We start from the raw sequence: 10,670 nt of genomic DNA on the forward strand, positions 1-10,670 counted from the left end.
CCCCAAGCGGACTTCAGACAAGATCCAGGACCCCCAGATTCCTTTACCGGAATACCCTTATTCATGGAGGGGCAGGTGATGCCCGCACCTCTCCTCCCACACACTTCAATAAGCCAATGGCTAACCGCCTAAACTTACAGAGTTGTGACGATTGCTAAGGGGGTAGGCAAAAACCAAGTGGCAACAGCCAATCTGCCACATGGAAAAAAATTCCTACCCAGCCCCTGCTTCAAAGCAGGCGACCCAATCCAAAGCGAGGTCAAAGCAGCACCGCCTAAAAATAGGTAGGGAGGGAGGGTGTTCAGCAGGGCGAAGCACGTGCCCCCTATGGTACGCTGCCACTTTTTATATGCCCCAGGAATCACGCCAACCACCCTGATTGGCCCAAACAGCCTGGCGCGATCCTTGGGCCTAACGGTTAAGGCTTGGGCCACGCCCGGCAACAACTCTCCTAGCGGGGGTGCCTTAGGGGCCCGCACACAACCAGGACCCTCTTTAAGGACGACCCCATAAGTCATTTAACTACAATTACAAACACACACACACAATTATAAGCATGCTTTGTTTTTGGTTATCATATGGTTGTAGAAAATGAATCCATTAAACCTGACCTCTTGGTGTTGGATTTTTTTTGGTGACTCAGTCATAAAACATACATTTTACTTTCATTGAATAAATCATTGGCAGGTTTCACAGAAGTTTAAACAGTGCCAGTTTTCTTTTTCCTAACAACTGTGCATTGTATTAACACAAAACCACAAATTCCAAGTGCACTTCTACAGCTTGGAAACAAAGCAAGTCACAAAACGATGCATACGTTTCCTCCATGATTTTTCTTTAGGCTACATGGTAAACAAATTGGGTGAAGGGTGGGCAGAATAGAAAGAAAAAAAAGTTCATTAGAGCCTGCTTCTCATAAGCGACTTGGGGGAGGAGGTACCAGACATTCAAATGAGGCTTTGTAGATGCTGGGCAGGTTTCAGGTTGCGCCAAGGCATCCTGGGAAGGAAAAAACACATAATGGCTGATATGCCCCCATCCATCTGTACAGTATAACAAACAGCTGTTACCCAGGTCTGCCTCCTTCCTTAGGTGAAACACACAGGTTCCTTGGTATGCAGTAAAGAGGAATAAAGATATTGCCCACTGGAGGGACACTATTGCACTGCAGCACATCAAATGTAGGACATACATACAAAAAAAACCCCACAACCACCCAGTGTGGAACATTTTAATGTTTTGCTGGAAGCCACCCAGAGTGGCTGGGGAAATAATAATAAATTTATTATTTTATTATTATTCGTATGAAAAGGTACAGAAAATCTAGTAGGAAACTATGGCCTGTGCACAGATTGCAAAGGAAGCACCATCACAGCCCCAAAAACCACATAAAAGACTCTCTCTCTCTCTCTCTCTCTCTCTCTCCCTAGCCTATGATACTCCTTCCTTGGATGTTGTGGCACCCAGCCAGGTGAGGTAGGAAAAGGACAATTCCTTCCTCCTGGAAGCACCATCACTGAGTTGTCATTATGGCAACATGGTTCATTCTTTAAGATGCTGATGAATGGCCAGCTATGGTCATTATTTTACAAAGAGACAGGTTTGACTGTTTTAGCAGATTATTCTGCTAGTTTCACGGAACTGGAAGGCTTCCCCAGATATCCTCCACCTCAACTCCCCAATACTATAACATTATAAATGCACCATAAACGCACTATTATTGCATCAAGGACATGTTGCAGAAAACATCTGCAATAAAACACCGGCATGCAGCGGCCCCAAGACATCGTGAAGCATGTATACAACATACACAAGTTTCTAAATGTGTACCATAGATGCACTGGATTGCTTCTGCATAATATGTCAAGTGGCTTTGACACAATTGTTTCTGTGCTGGTTGAAAACTTCTTCACTTTTTCTGCAAGAGCTGCATTCTCAGAACACAATCATGCTCTGCAACAAAGCAGCAATTGGCACTATTGCCTGTCATCTGATGAACAGGTAAACATTCAGATAAATGGCAAAGGCTATTTACATAGATCACATAGATGTGACCAGGCTGTGACTCTGAGGAACACTCTTTGTTAGGATGGCCACTGGGCCATAAATGCAAGGCAAGCTGTTTCTGTCATTTTAAGAACCAACAAGCCATGCAGACTCCATGCATTATTTCAATCCAATAGCAGAAAGTAATGCTCACATACCTTTGTTCTTTTGTGCGAGCAGAGGCAGTATCTTCTAAGTCAGGGGTCAGCAAATTTTTTCAGCAGGGGGCTGGTCCACTGTCCCTCAGACCTTGTGGGGGGCCGGACTATATTTTGAAAAAAATAATGAATGAATTCCTGTGCCCCACAAATAACACAGAGATGCATTTTAAATAAAATGACACATTCTACTCATGTAAAAACATGCTGATTCCCAGACCGTCCATGGGCCAGATTTAGAAGGTGATTGGGCCGGATCAGGCCCCCGGGCCTTAGGTTCTTCTGGACAATCACATCAGGGTCAGGTCCATAGCTGCCAAGTTTTCCCTTTTCTCGCGAGGAAGCCTATTCAGCATAAAAGAAAATCCCTTTAAAAAAGGGATAACTTGGCAGCTATGGTCAGGTCATGATATCTTTGGTGAAGAAAGTGCAGATATAGGCCCACAGTTTACATCTAAAAATAAGACCCCAGTCACGTTTAGTACAGATTGCCATGTTTAACATATCCATAATATCCAATAACTCTTATCCTGACATGTTAGCCTTCCATGGGCAGAGAGACTTTGCCACACACAAGCATCCTGGAGTGGCAAAGTCATGAAAAGCTTGCATATTTTTTCCTCCTCTCTTTTTTCTCAATGAGCAAATTAGCCTTCAAGGGATCCGGGTTAAAATTCCAGTTTGGTCAGGGATGCAGCTGGTTATTAATGCTCCACCACTATAATATCAAATGAAGCAGCAGACCAGCCCATGCCAGCCTTTCTGTCCCCAACTCAAGGGACTGAAAGCAAATTAACTCAGGGGAAATATTAGACCATTTCATTTCTGCCATCAGCAAGAGTTGAAGCGCCCCCCCCCCAATGACATGCTAACACTGACCTTTGCAATGAGGCGGCGCAATGCCTGTCTCTTGAATAGGAATTTCTACAGGCATACTCTGTGCAAAGTCGTTCAAGTGGCAGAATGCAACCACCCGTGGAATTCTTCCTTGTCGTTTTAATAAGACATGCAGCGATCCCGAGCTTTCAGGTACTGGGGTCTCTCAGGTCAATACATCTTCCTAGAGAGTACGACCTTCTCAACAATACTGGTGTCACAGATGGGGTGTTGGCTACTCCCGAGTAAGCACTCCACACATCCTCTGGATTTTCATAGTTTTATTGTGCATGCTATATACAGTGGTGAGATGTCTCAAATCATGTCTGCTCTGCATGGGGCAGAAGCCCACAATGGCGTCTCGTGGGCTCTGACCCCCCTTTTAAGCCTGGGCATCCAAACGCCCCTCCTCCTTGCTCTATGGGTCCTCCGTGGTCCCAAACCAGGCTCCTGAGGTGCCGTTCTCCCTCCTCCCTCCTTTCCAGCCCCTGCTGAAGCTAGCTCCTCCCCTGCTTCCCTGCTACCAACCTGGAGCTGAGCCACCAGGACTCTGCAGAGCCCTGGACCCGTCTTAACCCTTCCTGTTCCTGATTTGAACTCCCAGACTTGCTGCTGCTCTCCCATCTGGTGGAAGTAAGCAGAGTGGGCTGCTCTCTGCAAGCCCTCTCTCTTACATCCACCCCCCCTCCAGGCTCCCCCCCCTTCCTGAGGCCTGGTTTGCCTGGTCTGATGTCTGTAAAGAGGGCTGGAAGCCTGACAGGTCTTCCTCCTCTGTAGTGTGTGTAAAATCCTGTTCCCCGTCGGTGCTGGGTGGCTGGTCCGTGTAGTTCCTTCCGTTGTCATCCTCCTCCTCCCTCTGGAAAATTGCTTCCGATTCCCGGAGGGCTCCTTGGGTCTGCGTCTCCCCTGCTCCCCACCTGGGATCGCCCTCCCCCTCTGTGTTCCCTGTGCTACTGACGTGTGGTGGTTTGGGTCTGTGGGAGAAAGGAGCGTGCAGTTCCAGTGTGCGGTCCTCCCCTTGCATGGTGTGCGTGGTTGCCTCCGCGTTTTGGGAAGCAGGAGTGCCCTGCCTGGCCATCAGACATTTTAACCCCCCCTCCCCCCACCGGGAGCCCGGGCTCGCTGTGGCACTGTAGACCTCCTCCTCTTCCTTTCTTTCTGGAACCTCTTGGCTGCCTTCTCCCTCCACCCTTCTGTCTAGTGTCTTTTGTGTGATTTCCTCCCCCTCCCTCCTGTCAGCGTCTTGTGTTGGATGTGTGTCACGTCCTCTGAACCTTGGGCTTTCCCTAAAGTGTGAGAGCAAAGACCTGTGACCCACGGGATGGACCTTTCTCGCTGTAGGTGCTTCCCCCCTGAAGGTGACAGGGTTGATCTGTGTCAGAACCTTGAAGGGCCCCAGCCTTCTGGGTGCCAGCTTCTTCCCCCTTCCCCCCATGGGAAGGCCTTCTGACCACAGCCAGACCCTGTCCCCTCCGTGGAAGACCTTCTCCAGTCCCCTGTGATGGTCTGCCCCCTCCTTGTAAGCCTCATTGCCCCTTGCCACGTCTCCATCCAGTTGTTGGTGTACTGTCTCCCTCCTCTCACCCCATGCCTCAATAGGTGGTCCCCCAATCTCCCCCTCCCCCTGCTCTGGGAAGGCTCTGGGGTTTCGCCCAAGACTGGCCTTACTGGGTGTGAGCCTCGTGAAGACATGTACTGCATGCCCCTCCGTGGGGTTGTCATGATATTGCCTGAGAATCTTCCCTCTGAGGGAGTCCTGGGGCATATACCGGGCATCATTGCTAAAGAGTAACCCCTCTTTCTCTGCAAGCCCTTCCCCTGCCCCCTTTTTCTCCCTCAAGTCCCTCCGTATGTTCTGGGTCAAAGTGTCCTCTTTGGTGAGTTGGCTCAGTTTCTCTTCCTGCATCCCCGCCTCTGCGTCGTTCCATCCGCCTGGGGAGCTGATGTGGTGCGATCCTGAGGATTCTCCTTCTTTCCTGCAGTGCTCCTTGCCGTCTGCATCTCCAAAGGTGAGATCTCCCCGGCGCTGGCTGCCCACAGGGTCATTGTCCATTAAGTCCAAAGCTAGCACTTCTGCGTGCTTGTTCACTGTCATCTTCCGAGAGGGGGTCTGTTGCGTGACCTCACCCTCCTGCAATTCCCGGCCGCCTACGGTCAAGACGCTCATGGGCAGCTCCCTTGGGAAAATGGGAATCTGATCCTGCTTAGCCAAGTGCACCGATAGGAAATCGTCGCTGCTGCCCCTGCGGAGAAGCCCGACTGTCTCCTGGGTCTGGCCTCTTGGCAGCTGCAGACTCACTTCCATCTCTTTGTCGTGCTGTGGGGTGTTACAGGAGGGCTCAGTTGTTGGTGCTCTGCCTGGCCCCTCCCCTCCTGATCTGGCATCCAAGCTTGTGTCTGTGCCTGCCTGCTCTCGCCATTCCTTCCTCTGGGGGCAGTGTTCCACCCAGTGGCTGGGTGCATTGTAAAGGCATCTCCCGCCTTTCTCTTTCCTCTGTTTTCCCGCGTCAGCGTTTAAAAGTACCCGCGCGCGGGCTTTGTCCCTCTGCATCACATCTGGCTGGAGGGGGCTGTGCTGTGCTGCAGCTGCCTCCCCGGGACTGTATGGGAACTTGTGGCCGCTGCCTTTCCCCTCCGTCTGTCCCCTCTGCCCGGACTCGCCTCTCCGCCTCCTGCACTTCCACGCCACCATGCCTCTCAGTCTTAGAGCCAGCTTGTGCTGAGGGTCGCCCTACGAAGTGCTGGCCCGTCCCGAGTGTCCTCTCTGCTTGTCCAGCCTCCGCTCCCCCGGCTTGGCTGTGTTCAGAGCTGCTCGGTTCACTAAGCTTGGCTTCCCCTGTGCCCGGGTGCCTACCTGGTGCTTGAGCCGTTCCATAGTTGCAGGGTGCTGGCAACTCATGCCAATCCTCCCTCGGCATCTCTCTCTTCTGCTTTAGATGCTGCCAACTTCATGCCGGCTGCTCCATTTGCAGCCCTCTTCCCTCGGGGTAGCCATCAAAAGATTGTGGGCTTGCTGTCACAGATGGGGTGTTGGCTACTCCCGAGTAAGCACTCCACACATCCTCTGGATTTTCATAGTTTTATTGTGCATGCTATATACAGTGGTGAGATGTCTCAAATCATGTCTGCTCTGCATGGGGCAGAAGCCCACAATGGCGTCTCGTGGGCTCTGACCCCCCTTTTAAGCCTGGGCATCCAAACGCCCCTCCTCCTTGCTCTATGGGTCCTCCGTGGTCCCAAACCAGGCTCCTGAGGTGCCGTTCTCCCTCCTCCCTCCTTTCCAGCCCCTGCTGAAGCTAGCTCCTCCCCTGCTTCCCTGCTACCAACCTGGAGCTGAGCCACCAGGACTCTGCAGAGCCCTGGACCCGTCTTAACCCTTCCTGTTCCTGATTTGAACTCCCAGACTTGCTGCTGCTCTCCCATCTGGTGGAAGTAAGCAGAGTGGGCTGCTCTCTGCAAGCCCTCTCTCTTACAACTGGCCTACAGGGAAGATCAGTAAATCATTGGCAAACTCTTGTGGGAAAGTGGCAAATCAAGATGTGGACTTAAATAAATGAGCGCAGTATTTCATTACTGTCTTTCCAGGAGAAGAGTGATGAACTTCAGTCTGTAAAACAAAGTGACACAACTAATAACGTGTTGCCAAGTGGTGTGCTGCTGTTCAAGATACCAGCCACTCAATTCCATTTCCTCCACTCTCTAGTTCTCCATTCTCCCCATCCCAAAAGCCAAGACCGTCAGCATTCTGTAGTCAATGAGCACACTCAATCCTCATCAGACTACTTTGCTAAATAACCCAGCAGTCCCTGATTACTGCAAACTTTACCAATACACATCCCTCTAAAGCAGTGCTTGGGTCTCCATCTGTATTCAAACTACAATTCCCATAATCCCTGACCACTGGTTTCACTAGCTATGGATGATGGGAGTTGTAGTCCAAAAACAGCTAGAGACTCAAGCTTGAGAAACACTGTTCTAAAGCAAGTCTGGAGAATGAATGTATGGCCTTCCAACTCCTATCAACCACACCCAGCATGGCCAATGGTCAGGGATGATGGGATCTATAGTCCAATGGCACCCCTACCCTACTCTAAGGACTACTTCAAACAAGTTTGTTCTTGCCATTTTCAGCAATTGTACCCAATTAGAGTAATACATATCTTGTGAAATCATATATTAGTGGGAGTATGTTTGTGCACACACTCACAATCACACACACGATGGCTTTAAAAGAAGTAGACAAATTCATGCAGGATAAGGTTGTCAATGCCTACTAGCCACAATGGTTATGTTTTTCCTCCACTGTTGGAACCAGCATGCCTTCAGATACCAGAATATACCATGAAACTATCCCAATATGGAAGAGAACAGCATAAATTCAGTCAAATAAGTAAGTGATTCCTACAAAAGAAAACAAAAGCACCTGAACTGTCGAAAGCCAGGGACTTCAGCTAGAGAAACACCTCTGTGGGGAGGGAGTTTCATAATTTTGGGGCTGCCACAGAGAACGCTCTCTCCTGGGCTGCCATTCTCCCTATACCTGAGGCTCTATAATATTAAGGTCCACACTATGGAGGTATGTATAGGCCAGGCATCCCCAGACTTTGGCCCTCCAGATGTTTTGGACTACAACCCCCATCATCCCTGACCACTGGTCCTGTTAGCTAGGGATCATGGGAGTTGTAGGCCAAAACATCTGGAGGGCCGCAGTTTGGGGATGCCTGGTATAGGCTGTGCTAGCAGCCCCATGGCCATAATGTGGTATAAAGTTGTTTGCTTTGGGGTTGTTGTTTTTTAATTAGATATAGTTATAAGCAATGTGGATTCTTAACAATGCATTGGTAATTTAGACTCTGAAAACTACTCCAAATATTTTAGCAATTCATGCATCATTCATTAGGGATATGGTTAGTTATTTTGATGCCATTTGTTTTTACTGTTGTTACCTGCCTTGGGCACCATGTGGAAAAACAGAATGGAGTGCTCAATCATACCGTAAATGAAAGAGGCCACAGAAAGGACACCCATGCTATAACTGCTGTGCTATCCAGACCAGAGCTGAATATATATTTCAGATTTATAGTCTGCATCGAGGGAGGGCAGTTTGTAGTCTTAAGCTACCAGCAATAAGCTTAGAGATTTCACAGTCAGCCTTTTTCTCACACCCACATTTACATATTGTTTATCTCACATTTAAAGCAGCAAGCAGAGTCAGGCGGGTTGCCATCTCTTAACAAGTCCTTAAAGATCCATAATTATTATGTCCTTCAGTTTGACTTTCCCAGAGTAGAATTTAACCCCTATTTATCATTGAGATGGTGGGAGCTGCTTATCTAATATAAGGACTCTCTCTCTCTCTCTCTCTCTGTGTGTGTGTGTGTCGAGGGAATTTCCTGTTAATAGGAATGTGGATTGTATTCAAAGCCCTGCTCTGACCTCCTTGGGTGAGAAATTTACCCTCTTCCCCCCTCCACCAATAATAGTACCCTCTGAAGTGATTTGCTTGCCTGTCAAAAGCAGCTTTTCGTTGCTAAAGATACTGAATCTCTCTCCTTTTCCCTCGCTCCCCCCCCATCTCCTTGCTTCCCTTCCATCTTTCATGGCCGTTGCCATGGCGCCCAGGGAGAGCAAAGCACCGCAGCAGGGGAGGGGGGAAGGAGGCGGTCCATGCTGCAATTTCCAGGCTCTCTCCTCAGTGAGCTCATCAACCTCCTCCTCCAAGGAGGGAGGTGGCTGAGGCTCTGTCTATTGCTGGTGGGTGGGTGGTTTCCATCCTCAGCATCACCAATCAAGGGGGGGGGAGAGAGAGAGGGAGAGAGCGAGAGCAGTTGCTGATGTTGTGCTCTGAAGCAACCTCAGTAGAAGGGAAAATGGATCCAGCTTGCACATCCCTCGCCTTTCAACACCTTCCCTTGGTTTCAGCATGGTGAGCATAAGCAATAGAGAAGCATCGGCTTCATCGCTGCTTTCGTTAATCATCTCTAAATCCGATGGCAATCGATATTTGAGGTGTGCTGTTTTCCGTATGAGCATCCTAACCATGTAACAATGACTTTCATCTGAGCCTCTGGAAAGGGTGGAGGAGGAAGGTTGGGAGGGGTGTTGTGGGAGAGAGGGAAAAGGAAGATGGAGAGGGATGAAGGCTGATTAGGCGCCGTCTTAGGAAATGCGGCTCAAAGATTAATTGCAACTGCCTTCTTGCCCGTAGATTTAGCAAAGAAAGATGCTTTTGTTTGTCCTTTTCCGTTGAAATGCGGGGTGCCCTGTGGGTGTCTATCAGCTTGAAAATGCAGTTGTTATTTCTGGGGTGTTTTAATTCCTCCTTGTAATTGCCCAAATATTGGGCTGGGCCTCAGCCAGCTGCAGTAAAGCCAGAAGCAGGCAATGTCGGATGCTGTCAATGGCTGATTGATGGATAGTGTTGACTGCTAGAGGTGTGCATGTATCATTTGGAGGCATTGCTGAAAGGTTCAGGTCGGTCGGATGCAGTTGGTCTGCAAGTGTGTGTGTGTGTGTGTGTGTGTGTGTGTGTGCATATATGCCACACATACCTGGCTCTCTTTGTAGGTTTCTACCTACAACACATGTGCTGTTTTCCTTGCCAGTGTTTGATTGACAAGGTCTTCCACTCAGGCTGGTCTGAGCTATCTATGGCCTCGGTTTCATTTCAGCCACTCAGGACACTATATCCTTCATTTGGTGTGCTGTATGGCGGCCTCCCTTGGTCACTGCCCTCATGTCCTACTTGGGGGCTTCCAATAAAGATCTAGTTGTCCACAGAAGACTGAACTAGGCAGGCCTTAGATCTGATCCAGAAGCATTGCTCTTATTACATTTTTTTAATGACAATAAGATAAATATTTATCAAATTTTAACTGAATTGATTTTTGGAGAGTGGGGGAAGAATAGTGGCAACCCATACTGAACAAACCTCCATTTTGATACTTCAGAACCTGAAAAACCAAATCACCATTTCTCCACACTTCCATCTCCATTCAGTCTTCCTGGATGTATGTTTCATCTTCTTGAATTAAAGAAAGTAAGCTTTTGTTATGAGAATCACTGGTTTAACCCTGTAATGATTATTTTGGTCATAGTTTTTTTTAAATGTATTTGTATACATTTAAATACTATACACATTGTATACTATTGTATACATTCAGGGTGGAACAGTCGTGATATATGTTCCAGGTTGATTTACCGGATATTTTTATTCTTACAACAGTAATGAATCCACATAGCAGTGACTTAAAAAGGCAGATTCAAAGCATTACTTTACACTTCGTAGATTTGATGTACTGTATGGGCTACTGTAGTTCCTGACAAAGCATGGCACCAGGTAAGTCAACACTGGTTGTGAACCTCCAGTTCATAGCAAGCAAGCAGTATGTGCTCTCTGTATCCATGGCAAATTGTAGGGTTTGCTGAGGTGATCACTGATCCTGAGGTTTAAAAGACACCTCGATTCATCTTTATTTGGGACAACTGCTTAAGTAATTTGAGGCTACAAGTGAGTTTTTAGAAAATGAGAAAATCACAGTCCACATCGCTATTTTTTCCTCAGAAGAAATAACAACCCCATAGTCAATA

The 10,670-nt window shown here is 48.3% G+C and overlaps 1 protein-coding gene across 1 annotated transcript; it reads right to left on the reverse strand.

Annotated features, from left to right (window-relative positions):
• Positions 1-2,204: 2,204 nt before the first annotated feature.
• Positions 2,205-6,544, reverse strand: LOC132591732 (uncharacterized). The gene is made up of 2 exons (XM_060271699.2): positions 3,084-6,544; positions 2,205-2,311 (listed from the first exon to the last, which is right to left on the reverse strand). Exon 1 carries the CDS (start codon positions 5,770-5,772, stop codon positions 3,751-3,753), a length of 2,022 nt encoding a protein of 673 aa, XP_060127682.2. The 5' UTR covers positions 5,773-6,544; the 3' UTR covers positions 2,205-2,311; positions 3,084-3,750.
• Positions 6,545-10,670: the final 4,126 nt, after the last annotated feature.

Source organism: Zootoca vivipara, chromosome 2, assembly GCF_965207765.1.
Source record: "Zootoca vivipara chromosome 2, rZooViv2.hap1.1, whole genome shotgun sequence".
Lineage (NCBI taxonomy): Eukaryota > Metazoa > Chordata > Lepidosauria > Squamata > Lacertidae > Zootoca > Zootoca vivipara.

Excerpts from the sequence above, each read along its gene's own strand:
- LOC132591732 (XM_060271699.2), bottom strand. The coding sequence starts at position 5,772 with ATGGTGGCGTGGAAGTGCAGGAGGCGGAGAGGCGAGTCCGGGCAGAGG.